At 38.9% G+C, this 17,500-nt stretch overlaps 1 protein-coding gene across 5 annotated transcripts in view; it reads left to right on the top strand.

The window, feature by feature from the left end:
* The window catches only part of LOC128701931 (RYamide receptor), a 158,381-nt gene that overhangs the window by 116,551 nt on the left and 24,330 nt on the right, over positions 1-17,500 (top strand). For all 5 annotated transcript variants that reach the window (XM_070101452.1, XM_070101451.1, XM_053795897.2 and 2 more), the window contains one exon: positions 7,318-7,459. In XM_070101452.1, the coding sequence (XP_069957553.1) occupies positions 7,318-7,459 (142 nt within the window). The remainder of the gene's footprint in view (positions 1-7,317; positions 7,460-17,500) is intronic.

Raw genomic sequence — 17,500 nt, 5'->3', positions numbered from 1 at the left:
TTGCTATTTAAGCCAAGATCGCAAGTTCTGCCTATTCGGCACGACATATATATATATATCTATATATATATATATATATATATATATATATATATATATATATATATATATATATATATATATATATATATATATGTATATATATATATATATGTATATATATATATATATATATATATGTATATATATATATATGTATATATATATATATATATATATATATATATATATATATATATATATATATATATATATATATATATATATATATATATAATTCAAGCATTCTTTGGCAAAGTTTTTGTTAATTTGTTTGACAAATAATTCTCAGGTTCTCTACACATTTTTTCTCCTGATGAATTTATATCTACTAACCATATTTTTATCAACCTCTCCTCCTCTCTTTTTGCTCTCTTACCTCTCCTCACATTCTCATCTTCACCTACCTCTTTTCACCTGCCTTTGGTCCCCTACTTCTCACCTGCCTGTATTCATTCTCACCTGAATCATCCTGAACTTATCCTACCCGTCCAAGTTTTAATCATCCTACATTAGATCCCGTGGAAGATATCCTTGATCGTCACACAAAACTTTGCAATTCTAATCGACCAAATGCACCCGACAAAGCTGGTCCCCCACCTAGGGGCATGCAGAGTCGTAAGTAGGATAGTCTGGGGACAAGGAGAGACATTAAGTTGGTACATCTTGGGCAACTGCAAAGTCTTGCCACATTGTTCCCTCAGGAGACGTCTGCATCATCAAGGTAGTCTAGGGAGGCAAGAACCTCACACCATAATGCTCTTAATGCAAAACAATGGTGAGCTGATGGAGTGGAGATTGCTTCTTCCGCTCAAATATGCAAAGTGCTTTAATTTCTAATTGAGATGAGATTTGCCGGTAGCGTTAAGACGTAAAAATATCTCACTCATTGCGCCCTTCGCTTAAGTAGATGTAGCATACAATTAATATATTTATTTAGAGCGCTAAATACGTATCTGTTATCAACGCTAGTAGTGCTGGATGCTCGATCCTCCGCCAGGCTTTGTTTTTCAGAGTCTAAATTCGCAGTTTCCTATAGATTAAAGACAAGAATGTTTACTTTGCTATACAGACTAATTTCTTCTGCAAATCTGAGAGCAGAGCTCAGCACTGCCATGGTCCCCGCTGTTTTCACCCACTAAATATAAGTGAATTAAAAAAAATATGAAAATAAAAAATAAAATCGGAGCACTTTCATGCGTTTACACACATACATTTTCCTATTCCTCTGAAGATGTGTGTAAACACATGAAAGCGCTCAAGTTTTATATCCTATTTTCACTGTGGTGTTTTATCATGTTTGCAATATCTTCCGTAAGTGAATATATATATTAGTGTGCAACTCCAGCACTAAGAACATGACAATTACATTCTCGGTGAAGACACAGATTCTATGGAGTTCCTATATTTTTTTACTCAGCAATGAGCTGTATCAAGTATATAACATTCATTACACAAATAACCCGCTCGTAGGAAAAACATATCACGACGTTTCGGTCTGACTTGGACCATTAGCTAGTGGCTAGATAATGGTCCATGTTGAACCAAAACGTCATCAAAAGTTTCTTTCTCCTATGTGCTGGTTATTTGTGAATTATTCCAGTCACGGTATTGTACCTTTTTGTTCTATACAGCATTCATAAAGCCGAGTCTTGGGCTAAACGTTGTACTAATAAAGGACTCCACTGTATTTGTCCTTTTCTGTAGACACTTGTCTATTGTAACTAGTTATATGTGTATAAAACAGGATATAAGAACATAAGAAAGAAGAAGCACTGCAGCAGGACTACTGGCCCACGCCTTCATCCGACTTGCATCCCGGGTTTCTTTAGTTTTATCTCACCCTCGCTGCTTGATAATGGTTCAAAAGAGGCCGAAACTCTACCAAGGTCTCCCCTCAAATTGTGGGTTACCGGTTCAGTGATTAGCTATGAAAGGATCATATGAAAAATTATTTTAGGGTGGGCTAAAGGAATCGCAATTTTTCTTTTTCGTCATTGATGTAGTTATAACTTCAAAGGAGAGAGCAATTGGTATTCAGTTCGAGCCAATACTTCCATTGTGTTTCGATGATACAACCACATTTTTTCTCTAAATCAAAATAGTTTAACATCTGCAAGTGTAAAGAGGCTACACACAGCTCAAAGACTCCTAGTAATTAGTGTGGGTCAAACGCATTCTTTCAGTAAGCTTTTCCTAGACACTGTGATAAAAGTGCCTTAGACAGACACCGCTATGTCTCCTGCTATCATGTGGAATCGTCGCCAGGTTACTGTAGTGACACTCGCACCACTTGCCCTTTCTACCGGGTAAAATCGTAAGTGGTCTTGGGTAAATTAGTATCTCACAGAGAAATTAAATGTGTTCCCAACCACACTGGCCGCTCCTACCTCAGAAAGGTGGCCCTATGAAAAAAAAATTTACCATTACTCATTTATTAAATATCTTGTCAGAAGTGAGTTCATTTTACAATTGAGACGACCCTCCAAAATGCAATATCCCGATAAGCTGTTTCAATTTAACAAGTTTTGAAAGCAAATAACTCCTTAATTAAACAATTTCCGAACTGTTGAAGTTCGCAGGTCATCTGAACAGTGATGTCAGCACATTTCTAGCAAGACTACTACTGAATAAATGATGGTGAATATCTTTCCTCGTTTATGGGTAACACTGCCTTGGTGGGAGACTGCCGCTTGGTTAATGGGGTTTAAAACCTACTACTACATTAGGGTCATTAAGGCTGCAAACAACCTTTCCCCCAAAAGACAAAAATACCTTAATAAATAAAATACTTATTAAAGTATACTATTAGCATATATACAATGAGAGAAACACACTTCTCAGTGTTTATATCCTGTGATAACAGGTGTGTTGAAAGGAATCAACAAATTCCCAAATTTCTATAGATTTATAAAAATCCTAAATACATTCCTTAAGATTAATTGAAAGACCAGCGTAATCATCTAAGTCTCTCAAAGAAAGTAATTATAGGGAAGTAACAAAAGGTCAGAATACCGTGACTGGAACAATACACAAATAACTCACAAACAGGAGAGAACAAAGCTTATGACGACATATCGGTCCATCTTAGAATATTCACAAGTCACACTGACTTGTGAATAGTCCAAGACGAGCGAAAACGTCTTCACAAGCTTTACTCTCTCCTTTGCGAGGGTTATTTGTGTATAATTATAGGTAATTGAGCATAAACTTTAGATTCTTGAAGACAAGGTATCCTTCCTTTATGAATTGTGTTCTGAGTTTAATAAAGCAGTCAGTATACCTTGACTGCTTTATTAAACCAGATGAACGGAACGCTCATGTAGTTTAATAAACTGAAGTCACTCCAGCAAGTGACAACCCATAGTTTCCTTCCACCAAGGAGCAGTCAATTGAAACCAATCAACTGAAACGGGTGGGGACTGAACTCGCGGCAAATGAGTCGTCAAACTCATTTGCCGAGAGTTCAATCCCCACCCGTATAGTGGTTTGTTTGCAAACTTGTCATTACGATTTCGTGAATCAACAGTCAATTGGCTCAACCAGGTAACTTCCTTATCACTTTCTCTCCTAACAAACTGGAGAATCACTTTTCCAAAACACATATACAACCAGCTACACAAGAAACACCAGGAGTTTATCAGATTCCATGTTAAAACTACAACCAGGTGAACATCTGGAGAACAAGACGGACGCTATCAACGAGACTTATCAAACACAAAAGAGCATTTCACTATCGACAAGAGAGCTCAGCTGTTGTTTTCAACATGTGAACAATAACAATCTCTATATTAATTGGGAAAATTTTGCTATTACACAAATTGAACTGCAGCTACAGACGAAATATCATAGAATCAGCTGTCATTGCAACCTGTTACTAACTCTAATAGCTCGCAAGAACAATGGAAACCAGATGTTATTCCGAATTTCACCCTTAAGAAGTATGTACCAGCAACCAACATAAACCAGGACACTAGACTGGTAATTGGAATAACATTACTAAGCAGTGCTGTAGGAATGTTGGTCCATGTTGCAGATAGTTTAACAAATTTGTTTCCTGACCCCGAGCTCCACGTACACCTCTCATAACCTGACGCTCAGCATGTCGTTGTCTTCACCCGAGGGATTCATTATATGTATGTAAACACATTCCTACTTCACATTCTGTAACTGTTAAAGAGGACTCGAGTTGGGGTCTAAATATGCAAACTAAGTTATCTTCCGTTTTTTAGTCTCACTGTTGGTTATTATATACACACACACACACACACACACACACACACACACACACACACACACACACACACACACACACACACACACACACACACACACACACACATATATATATATATATATATATATATATATATATATATATATATGTTTATATTTATATATATATTTATATATATATATATATATATATATATATATATATATATATGTATATATATATATGTATATATATATATATGTATATATATATGTATATATATATATATGTATATATATATATGTATATATATATATGTATATATATATATGTATATATATATATGTATATATATATATGTATATATATATATATGTATATATATATATATATATATATATATATATATATATATATATATATATATATATATATCACAAGGTTCGTCAACAATTCCTTGGCTGGTCTGATTCCTGATGAAATTAGACCTTTCTTTTTTGGTGCAACACTTTGTGCACTTAAGAAGAAGGATGGAGGAATTCGGCCAATTGCAGTAGGCAACACGTTACGCCGCCTCGTGTCCAAAGCTGCTGTCCGAAGTATTCGTGCACAGGCAGCCATGATGCTTCAACCAAACCAGCTTGGCTTTGGGGTCTCTCAAGGAAGTGAAGCAGCGGTTCATGCAACAAGGGCGTATATCTACAACCTGCCTGAGGACAATGCAGTGGTAAAATTATATTTCAAGAATGCGTTCAATCTCCTGAAAAGAGACGTGGTATTAGCAGCAGTACAAGAACATTTCCCTGGTCTCTTCCCTTTTGTTTCAGCAGGGTATAGCAAGGAATCAATGCTTCTCTTTGGAGAGCATGAAATCACATCATCGGAGGGTGTCCAACAAGGAGATCCTCTTGCACCATTTCTCTTCTGTATAGCAGTTAGGGAAATCACAGTCAGACTGACCAGCGAGCTAAACATCTGGTTCCTAGATGATGGCACACTAGCAGGTACAAAGGAGTCCCTCCTACATGACCTTACACAGGTAATGACACGGGGACAGGAAATGGGTCTCGTCCTGAATCCATCCAAATGTGAAATCATCTCAGTCAGTCAACAAGTGATAAATGCAGTGAGATCAAAACTACCAGGAACAGCAGTCATTGCCCCCACAAATAGTGTCTTGCTAGGAGCACCTCTGGAAAGCAATGCCATTGACACAATTCTCAGGAAGAAATTGGAAGAGTTAAGGAGAATGGAACAACGAATAGGCAATCTGGACACCCACGATGCCTTGTACCTTCTCACAAAGTGCTTGAGTCTGCCCAGGTTGACATATTTTCTAAGATGTGCACCTTCATATGATAACCCTATACTGCACGAATATGACAGTATTCTGAGGCATATTTTTACGAAAGTACTTAACCTTACTCTAGAAGACGGGCAGTGGAACCAAGCTACACTTCCAGTCAGACTAGGAGGCATTGGTGTCCGCAAGTCATCACAGATTGCGTTACCTGCTTTTCTGTCCTCGTGTATTGCATTCAGAGAACTTGTAGCAGCGATTCTCCCTGAACATCTTAGGGACAAGATTGGAGTCCAGGACCAAAAATTCATTGACGGAGCAATGATCTGGGATAATCTAACGGGCTCAGAAACCAGACTTGCTCCCCCCAACAACTACAAACAATCGCACTGGGATGGTCCAATAGTGGAAAATATAGCCTCAACAATGCTTCAGAGTGTGTCAGGGAAGGATAGAGCCCGCCTGCTGGCAGTGAGAGCCCCTCATGCTGGGGACTTTCTGTTGGCTGTTCCCAACTCCAGCCTAGGCACACGCCTCGACCCACAGACCATCCGCATCGGTGTTGCCCTTCGACTTGCCGCCCCTATTCTCGCCGAACACAGGTGTATTTGTGGCAGTGAAGCAGCAGACCGATTCGGGTACCATGGTCTTGTGTGCCGTAAATCCGAGGGAAAGATTGCAAGGCATGAGGAGGTTAATAACATTATCAAGAGGAGCCTCACAACAGCTGGATGCCCAGCAGTAAGGGAGCCACCCCAACTATGCAGATCTGATGGCAGCCAGAAGCGTCCAGATGGTATCACCCTTCAAGCCTGGACAGATGGGAAGCAGGTGGTGTGGGACTATACATGTGCATCTACCTTGGCTGATACCTATCTCCAATGCACCAGGGAAGAAGGAGGGGCAGCTGCCAGCTTCAGGGAGTCCCAAAAGTCTAGAAAATATGGAGAACTTGCCCATCATTATATGTTTGTTCCCATAGGCTCAGAGACCCTTGGCTCATGGGGAAAGAGTACATCTAAATTCCTTAAGGAGCTGGGAAAAAGACTCATCAGGGTAACTAGGGATCCCAGGGCAGCTATTTTTCTGTTCCAGCGGCTCAGTGCGGCTGTTCAAAGGGGTAATGCCTGCTGTATTTTGGGAACACGCCCCAGCTCTGAGGAGCTGGATGAGATTTTCGCCTTATAATCGGTGATACACACGTAACAACATGTACCTTATATGCCACCTTTATATCAACAATGTATCTCTTAAATCTTCTGTACCATATTATGTAATAAAATATTCCTATTGGTAAAAAAAATATATACTAAAAGATGGGGTGGTAGGGGAAGTGGAATATTCAAACGGCTTCAGGAAGAAATCCAAATATTCTTCCTTGAAGCCTTTTTATGCACTTCTCCGAGGCTATGGGTCCCACAATTTACACCAGAGGTGGACCCCATCCTATATATATATATATATATATATATATATATATATATATATATATATATATATATATATATATATATATATATATATATGTTATAAGAAAAAGTTCGGATTATATCCTCCTACCTTCCTTCCTTCCTTTTTTGCTTAATTCACTCAATTGTTTTCTCGCTCACTCTCTTATTTGCTCTCTTACAATTTAACTAGCTCTTTCTTTCATTTTCTCAGTAACTCTCGTCCTCTCACTCACTCTATCTCTTACCCCACCCCCTCTCAGTTGTTTTTTCTCTCAGTCACATACTCACACCCATCTGTCTGTCTCCCACAGACATAAGGATCTTCCAGTCTTCTGGGAGAGAGGTGTGTATGGAGCAGTGGCCAGACGAGAATCTTCGTGTGTACTACACAGTGGCGCTGATGATACTACAGTATTTCCTACCACTCGTTGTGCTCATCTTCACCTACTCCAGGTGAGTTTCTCCGTCAGGAGGGGGCGGGTAGATGCAGGTGAAGGTGTAAATAGAACGTGGATGGAAGTTTTTGGATTGCGATGTGAAGACGTCTCGTCCACCAGGGACTTGTAGTAAGCTATTTATGTATATAGATTGAGACAAACAGCTCTCGGTGTATATTCCCTGAGCGATGCACATCTCTCGGTGCATATACACTGACATAGTCATTCTTTCATTGTTTATATATGTACTGCATATATTGCAAAATATTAAATTTTCGAACATATGGAACATATACTGAGCGATACGTGCCTCATACTTTCACACACACACACACACACACACACACACACACACACACACACACACACACACACACACACACACACACACACACACACACACAGGAGGTGAGTCTCGACCCCTGCAACCACAATTAGGTGAGTACACACACACACACACACACACACACACACTGAAGACACAGATGAATCACAGGGATGTTAGGAAGTATTTTTTCAGCCACAGAGTAGTCAGTAAGTGGAATAGTTTGGGAAGCGATGTAGTGGAGGCAGGATCCATACATAGCTTTAAGCAGAGGTATGATAAAGCTCACGGTTCAGGGAGAGTGACCTAGTAGCGATCAGTGAAGAGGCGGGGCCAGGAGCACGGACTCGACCCCTGCAACCTCAACTAGGTGAGTACAACTAGGTGAGTACACACACACACACACACACACACAGTAAGTAAGTGGAATAGTTTGGGAAGCGATGTAGTGGAGGCAAGTTCCATACATAGCTTTAAGCAGAGGTATGATAAAGCTCACGGCTCAGGGAGAGTGACCTAATAGCGATCAGTGAAGAGGCGGGGCCAGGAGCTCGGACTCGACCCCCGCAACCTCAACTAGGTGAGTACAACTAGGTGAGTACACACACACACACAGTGCTATTTTAGTGCTATTTTTGATATATGTGAACGACATGATGGAAGGAATAGACTCTGAAGTGTCCCTATTCGCAGATGATGTGAAGCTGATGAGAAAAATTAAATCGAATGAGGATCAGGCAGGACTACAAAGAGACCTGGACATGCTGGACACGTGGTCCAGCAACTGGCTTCTCGAATTCAACCCTGCCAAATCCAAAGTCATGAAGATTGGGGAGGGGCAAAGAAGACCGCAGACAGAGTATAGGCTAGGTGGACAAAGACTACAGACCTCACTCAGGGAGAAAGATCTTGGGGTGACCATAACACCGAGCACGTCACCGGAGGCACACATCAACCAAATAACTGCTGCAGCATACGGGCGCCTGGCAAGCCTGAGAATAGCGTTCCGATACCTTAATAAGGAATCGTTCAAGACACTGTACACTGTGTATGTTAGGCCCATACTGGAGTATGAAGCACCAGTCTGGAACCCACACCTGGTCAAGCACGTTAAGAAGTTAGAGAAAGTACAAAGGTTTGCAACAAGGCTAGTCCCAGAGCTCAGGGGAATGTCGTACGAGGAAAGGTTGAGGGAAATCTGACTGACGACACTGGAGGACAGAAGGGTCAGGGGAGACATGATAACGACATACAAGATACTGCGGGGACTAGACAAGGTGGACAGAGATATGATGTTCCAGAGAGGGGACACAGAAACAAGGGGTCACAACTGGAAGCTGAAGACTCAGACGAGTCACAGGGACGTTAGGAAGTATTTCTTCAGTCATAGAGTTGTCAGGAAGTGGAATAGCCTAGCAAGTGAAGTAGTGGAGGCAGGAACCATACATAGTTTTAAGAAGAGGTATGACAAAGCTCAGGAAGCAGAGAGAGAGAGGACCTAGTAGCGATCAGTGAAGAGGCGGGGCCAGGAGCTGAGTCTTGACCCCTGCAACCACAATTAGGCGAGTACAATTAGGTGAGTACACACACACACACACGCACATCAACCAAATAACTGCTGCAGCATATGGGCGCCTAGCAAACCTCAGAACAGCATTCCGACATCTTAATAAGGAATCGTTCAGGACCCTGTACACCGTGTACGTTAGGCCCATATTGGAGTATGCGGCACCAGTTTGGAACCCAAACCTAGCCAAGCACGTAAAGAAACTAGAGAAAGTGCAAAGGTTTGCAACAAGACTAGTCCCAGAGCTAAGAGGTATGTCCTACGAGGAGAGGTTAAGGGAAATCAACCTGACGACACTGTAGGACAGGAGAGATAGGGGGGACATGATAACGACATACAAAATACTGAGAGGAATTGACAAGGTGGACAAAGACAGGATGTTCCAGAGATTGGACACAGTAACAAGGGGACACAGTTGGAAGTTGAAGACACAGATGAATCACATGGATGTTAGGAAGTATTTCTTCAGCCACAGAGTAGTCAGTAAGTGGAATAGTTTGGGAAGCGATGTAGTGGAGTCAGGATCCATACATAGCTTTAAGCAGAGGTACGATAAAGCTCATGGTTCAGGGAGAGTGACCTAGTAGCGACCAGTGAAGAGGCGGGGCCAGGAGCTTAGACTCGACCCCTGCAACCTCAACTAGGTGAGTACATATAAATATAAATATATATATATATATATATATATATATATATATATATATATATATATATATATATATATATATATATATATATATATATATATATATATATATATATATATAGTTTGGGGGGGCTCGGCATCACTACAATTTTTTTCTTATTCTTCATCAAATTAAAGTCTTACTAAATATAAAAGTCAGACATAAGCTTCATAATATATTAGTTTTCCTGCAGAGGCATCCGTTCTCTCTCACATAATTCTTACGTTTTCTCCTCAGCATTTTTGGTCCTGTTAAGTAAGTAAATTTATTCAAATATACACAAATACAGTTACATAGATTATCATACATAGCAACATATGTGTAGAGAACCTGGGATAACACAAAAATGTCAGAGTGACTTATTTCCTTTGGGGTCCTTTTAATACCTTATTATTATACAATGTAGGAGATAATACTTTATTATTATACTATAAAGGATATATACTAGGAATAAGGTAAAAAGAGTTATTTACATTTACATGTGTGTTAGCTAAAGAAAATAAAAAATCTTTCTCCTCCCTTTCTGTAGCTACATTCATCAGACACCTTTTGGCAGTCTTCTTGAACTAGTTCATGCTATGACTGGCTTGGACATGTGCAGGCAGTCTGTTCCATTCCTTTATTGCTGTACAATAAAGGGTATTTGAAGCCTGGCCACTGACTGTGGCTACTACAAAGTTGTGCTCTCTCCCTCTCATACTATGATTGCTTTGGTTCCCAACAATGATAAAATTAGCAGCAAGTTATTCTGGACACTGTGTGTGAGCAATTTTATAAACTTGATTTAACTTCAGTTGTTTTACTCTGTCTTCAACATTCAGCATACCCAACTGCTGTAATTCATCCTGGCCTACATGTTCTCTTGGTCCCAGCCCCAGGATGAATCTTACCATTTTGTTCTGGGTGATTTGCAGTTTATCTTTCAGTCGTTTTTTTTTTTTTTTTGTAAAGGCAGAGTACCATGAAGAACAAGAGTAATCTATATAACATTGTATAAGGGCTAGACATAGTGTCCTGTGAGCCTCAGCAGGTAGACACTGTGCTTGTCTGTAGAGGAACTGGTATTCACTTTCTTTACTACACTGTTCCTTATCAGTTCTCCTGACATGCTGGGTCAAAGGGGATTCCCAGATATTTTATTGAGGAAACTGAAGTGATGGGCTCCCCATTATACCGGACATAAAAATTATTTACACTTCTCAGGTTATGTTTCAGTTTTGCCCGAGGTGTAACGATAGTTTGTTGTCTACTAACCATTTGCTGCAGGACTCCAGTTCTAGTGTTGCTACGTTAGCTATATCTTGTGGGTCATTACCTGCCACCAACAGACTACTGTCATTCGCATACAGTAGGAGTTTGCACTTGACACTGATAGGCATGTCATTTACATAACACAGAAATAATAGGGGGCCCAGAATACTACCTTGGGGAACTCCGCATGCTATCGGCAGAGGTTCTGCTTCTGTTTTGTTGATTTTGACAATTTGTTTCCTATTGCTAAGCTAGGACTTAAACCAGCCTATGAAACCTATGCCAATAGCATGAAGTTTCTTACATAATATATTGTGGGTGACAGTATCGAAAACCTTTTGCAAGTCTGTGGTTACCATTCCTATAAGGTTCCCTATCGACATTTCACTTCTCATGTAATCCATCAGATTAATTAGGGAAGTGTCAGTTGAGTAAGAGCTCCTAAAGCCTGAGTAGAAACTTTGAAGAATGTCATTAAGATACTTAACTACTTGAGAGTACACCGCCCTCTCCGGAATTTTGGATATTACACTGAGTATAATAACAGCCCTATAGTTGCTGACATCAGACCTACTGTTTTTCTTGAAGATAGGAGTAACTCTGGCCTCTATGATCCCCTCTGGTATTGTATTAATGGTGATGGACAGATTTATTATGTGAGCAATGGGGATTGACAATTCACAGGCACCATCTTTTAGGAACTTAGACGGGATCTTATCATGGCCAGTGCTCTTAGTTGGGTTTAACCTGCTTAGTTCTTTTTGAATAAAGTCATGAGATACACTTACTAGTTGACAACTGTTTGGGGTTACCCCTTTATTGGTATAGTATGTTTTAAACTTATCAGAGTCTGTGTTGAAGGTATTTGATGTAGCTGGTAGTTTACTTACTAGTGTTGATGCAACAGATGTGTAGTAGGAATTAAAGCAATTTGCCACTTTAGTTGTTTCGTGTCATACCTCGTTACCGATATTTAGTACTATGTTAGATCTATCTACTGGCTTATGGCTATACTCCAACTGTTTTAGTTGTTGCCAGAGCTTTCTGGGGTTATGCTTATACTCTTCAATTTTTGAGCAATAGTGCTTTGCCTTTGCTCCTTTTATAAGTCTCTGTACTCTGTTTCTCACCTTTGGAATTCATTTAGTGTTGCAATATCTTGTCTGTTTGCTTTAAATCTTTTTAGCAGCTGGTCTCTGAATTTCATATTATCTAATATCTCAGTAGTCATCCAGGGTTCAGTTCTTCGTTTAATCCTAACCTCTTTAACTGGTGCAATATTATCAAGAATGGTAGTGAACATTGTTTTGAATTTTTCCCAGGCATCGTTTACGTCCGTGCAACTTGTTATCTCTGTCCAGTCACAATTGTGTAGCCTATTTACCAGTGTTTCTTTACTGTAGTTTCTAGTTGACCTCATTTTTATTGTCCTGTGGTAATGACTCCTGACTGACTAATGTTCTCAGAGCGGTTACAAAGTATGTGGTCAATTAGGGTGGTTGAGAACTGTGTGATCCGGGTTGGAGTATTAATTAGTTGAGTGCAACTATTTAAATCCACAATTTGCTTATGCCTTTTACATAGCCCGTTATTTTGCTGCTGAAAACAGATATTGAAGTCTCCCAGCATTAATGCCATTGTTACTGCGTCTCTCTCTCTCTCTCTCTCTCTCTCTCTCTCTCTCTCTCTCTCTCTCTCTCTCTCTCGCTCTCGCTCTCGCTCTCGCTCTCGCTCTCGCTCTCGCTCTCGCTCTCGCTCTCTGTCTCTTTCTCTCTCTCTCTCTCCCTATCCGTATGCTGGATAGAAAGGAATAGCAGCATTATATATATATATATATATATATATATATATATATATATATATATATATATATATATATATATATATATATATATATATATATATATATATGTTTATATATATATATATATATATATATATATATATATATATATATATATATATATATATATATGTCGTGCCGAATAGGCAGAACTTGCGATCTTGGCTTAAATAGCAACGCTCATCTTGCCATATAGGACAAATGAAAATTTGTGTATGCAATAATTTCGCCAAAATCATTCTGAACCTAACAAAAAAAAATATATTTAACTTTGTTTGTTTAGTATTAAATTATTGTAAACAAATCTAAAATATATTAAGTTGGGTTAGGCTAAAATAAATTGTTCTTGTTATAATAAGGTTAGGTAAGTTTTCAAAGTTCCTTTTGGTGCAAAATTATAAACTTTTACATCAACATTAATGAAAAAAATATACCTTTAAACGTATAAGAGAAAATTTTAGAAAGGACTTAATTTTAGAAGAGTTCTTGCTAATTGACCAGTTTTACATATTCGGCACGATATATATATATATATATATATATATATATATATATATATATATATATATATATATATATATATATATATATATATATATATATATATATATATATATATATATATGAGATACTGGCGGGTGCCAGTCACGCTTCCATCCTATAAAAAAATTTCCCTTATTTCTCCCGTTGCTGCCCTTGCAACATTGCACAGCTCCTGATGACGCACTGAGAAATGTGAAAGTACTTGACCTTAAGATTTCCATCCCCCATGGCTTGTCTTGCATTGTTAAGATCGTCTGTCTGCGATTTTTTTTATATATTTCTTTCAACACACCGGCCGTATCCCACCGAGGCAGGGTGGCCCAAAAGTATTAGTATTATGTACAGGAGAAGAGGTTACTAGCCCCTTGCTCCCGGCATTTTAGTCGCCTCTTACAGCACGCATGACTTACGAAGGAAGAATTCTGTTCCACTCACCCATGGAGATAAGAGGAAATAAACAAGAACAAGAACTAGAAAGAAAATAGCAGAAAACCCAGAGGAGTGTGTATATATATGCTTGTTCATGTATGTGTAGTGTGACCTAAGTGTAAGTAGAAGTAGCAAGACTTACCTGTAATCTTGCATATTTATGAGACAGACAAAAGACACCAGCAATCCTACCATCATGTAAAACAATTACAGGCTTTCGTTTTACACTCACTTGGCAGGACGGTAGTACCACACTGGGTGGTTGTTGTCTACCAACCTACTACCTTTATATATATATATATATATATATATATATATATATATATATATATATATATATATATATATATATATATACTCTTGTCCCTTCTAAGGCATCACTTAATGTGTTAAAAATTCGCAGTAAACGAATTGATTTCTGGAGGCACAACCCACCCACTGGTGTGTTGTGCCTCCCACTGAGAGGAGCCGCCGATATTGCTGTCCTATATATCTTCATGTCCCCTTTTATTGCATTTCCTGACAGTGATAGTGCCTTTGGCTCACAACAGAAGGACCCTCATTCAGTATCGGGCCACGTGAAGGTGCTAGACAAGTGTACTTACACGTTTGTCTAGCAGTTAATTGATCTTTGAGCGTTAGTAGACTTAAAGAAGAGATAACACAGTTGTATTCTCTTAAACACAGTTATTGTAGACGTTGCTATCCAGGGGCCATGATCTCTTTAAATATGTGACGAGTATGAGAGAAAATAGGCTATATATAGGGGAAGGGGAGAGTTAGCTAACCATTGTGGGTGGCATCCAGGGGGAATGTAATATACCACTGATAAATTGGGCTTCGAAATGAGCTGAAATAAGATAACTTGCTCTGAGCCGGTATATTTAATTATATAAAAATAAAGGACAATGGCTCATATATCTTGCAGACTTATATAGTCAATAAACTTTATCAACAGTGGTTTTTTTAATCACAAAAGATAGGTTTACTGTTCAAACTCCATAAGATATGGTTTCCCTGCCATATTCCGTCACGTAGAATTCGTTTTTTGTCATATTCTGTCACATAGGATGGTTTTTGTCATATTCAGTCACATAGGATGGATGTTCTGTCATATTCCGTCACATAGGATGGTTTTCCTGTAATTTTCCTGTTAAACTCCAACAAACAGAATTGATCGCCAGCCAGATTCTCTCATACAGGATGGTTTTCCTGTGATACATGATCAAGTAGGAAATGAAATGTATCTTTTGCACCTTATGATTAAGGAATAATTTCTACTGCAGTGACCTGATATAAGGAACTTCAGCATCTCTGTCTCAGTTCTCCATCATGCATGATAGATTTCATGCATGATAAGGTGAATGTAGGGAGGATAAGGTGAATGTAGGGAGGATAAGGTGAATGTAGGGAGGATAAGGTGAAGGTGGGGAGGATAAGGTGGATGTAGGGAGGATAAGATGTATGTAGGGAGGATAAGATTTATGTAGCGAGGATAAGGTGAATGTAGGGAGGATAAGGTGGATGTAGGGAGGGTAAGGTGGATGTAGGGAGGATAAGGTGGATGTAGTTAGGATAAGGTGGATGTAGGGAGGATATGATGGATGTAGGGAGGATAAGGTGGATGTAGGAAGGATAAGATGGATATAGGGAGGATAAGGTGGATGTAGGGAGGATAAGGTGGATGTAGGGAGGATAAGGGATGAGGAGGAAGTCTTTCCTTCCCACACACGCACACATGCACACACACACACACATACTGAGATACTGAGAGAGAGAGAGAGAGAGAGAGAGAGAGAGAGAGAGAGAGAGAGAGAGAGAGAGAGAGAGAGAGAGAGAGAGAGAGAGAGAGAGAGAGAGAGAGAGAGAGAGAGAGAGAGAGAGGGAGGGAGAGAGAGAAATATTCATTCAAAAAATACAAACAAATTGTTCTACTTAAAACTTGGCTTGAATAATGTGCAATCAGACAAAGTTTGTCCATTTTCCTCACCTCTTCCTTCATCCGGGTTAAAGCTGCATATTTTTTTTTCGTCTCTAAACCCGGAAAGCAAAATGCCAAACAGAGGAGTTGGGCTTCTTGTTATGTTCGCACAAATTTCTACTCTAAGCTTCTGAGAATCTCATTTTCTTCCTCCAGGTATTTATCAAAGGGAGTCAGTATTTTGTTTCTATCTGAATTGTATTTTTGACGTCTCTGTGAATGCTATGATACGAGGGTTGTGTTCTTGTATCCTACCTCTTAATTTACAAAAACTTTCTTTTTATTAATTCTTCTTGTTTATTCGTTATTCCTATCTTTTTATTAATTCTTCTTGTTTATTCGTTATTCCTATCTTTTTATTAATTCTTCTTGTTTATTCGTTATTCCTATTGACTTATAATAACTATTGTCTCAGACTATTTACAGACTTGTTTACTCATCCTGCCTATTGACTCATTCTTCCTATTGACCCATAATACCTATTGACTTATCCTACCTAATGACTCATCCTTCCTGTTGACTCATGATACCTATTGACTCGCCCTTCCCATTGACTTATCCTTCCTAGTGATTCATCCTTTCCAATGACTCATCCTAACTATTGACTCATCCTACCTATTGACTCATCCTACCTATTGACTTATCCTACCTATTGACTCATCTTTCCTATTGACTCATCCTTCCTATTGATTCAGCCTACCTATTGACTCATCCTACCTATTGCCTTATACTTGACTCATCCTTCCTATTGATTCAGCCTACCTATTGACTCATCCTACCTATTGCCTTATACTTGACTCATCCTTCCTATTGATTCAGCCTGCCTATTGACTCATCCTGCCTATTGCCTTATACTTGACTCATCCTTCCTATTGATTCAGCCTACCTATTGACTCATCCTACCTATTGCCTTATACTTGACTCATCCTTCCTATTGATTCAGCCTACCTATTGACTCATCCTACCTATTGCCTTATATTTGACTCATTCTTCCTATTGATTCAGCCTACCTATTGACTCATCCTACCTATTGCCTTATATTTGACTCATTCTTCCTATTGATTCAGCCTACCTATTGACTCATCCTACCTATTGCCTTATACTTGACTCATACTCCCTGCTAACTTATCCTGCAAATTTCTTCATTAGTCGATGTTTAATTAAGGCCGATGTTCAGGGTCGATATTTAGGATCAATGTTTAAGATCTAATATAAGGATTGATGTTTAAGATCTATATTTGGGATATTCAATTAGGATCGGTATTTAGGTTCGATTTCTAAGATCGATGTTTAGGATCAATGTTCAGGATCAATGTTTAGGATCAATGTTAAAGATTTATAATTAGGATTGATGTTTAGGATCTATATTAGGATCTATGATTAGGATAAATGTTTAGGAACGATGTTGAGGATCAATGTTTAGGATAAATGT

This window comes from Cherax quadricarinatus, chromosome 77 (genome assembly GCF_038502225.1).
Source record: "Cherax quadricarinatus isolate ZL_2023a chromosome 77, ASM3850222v1, whole genome shotgun sequence".
NCBI classification, from domain to species: Eukaryota; Metazoa; Arthropoda; class Malacostraca; order Decapoda; family Parastacidae; genus Cherax; species Cherax quadricarinatus.
Note: the sequence above shows the minus strand (reverse complement) of the source record. Positions and strands in the feature narration are given on the sequence as shown.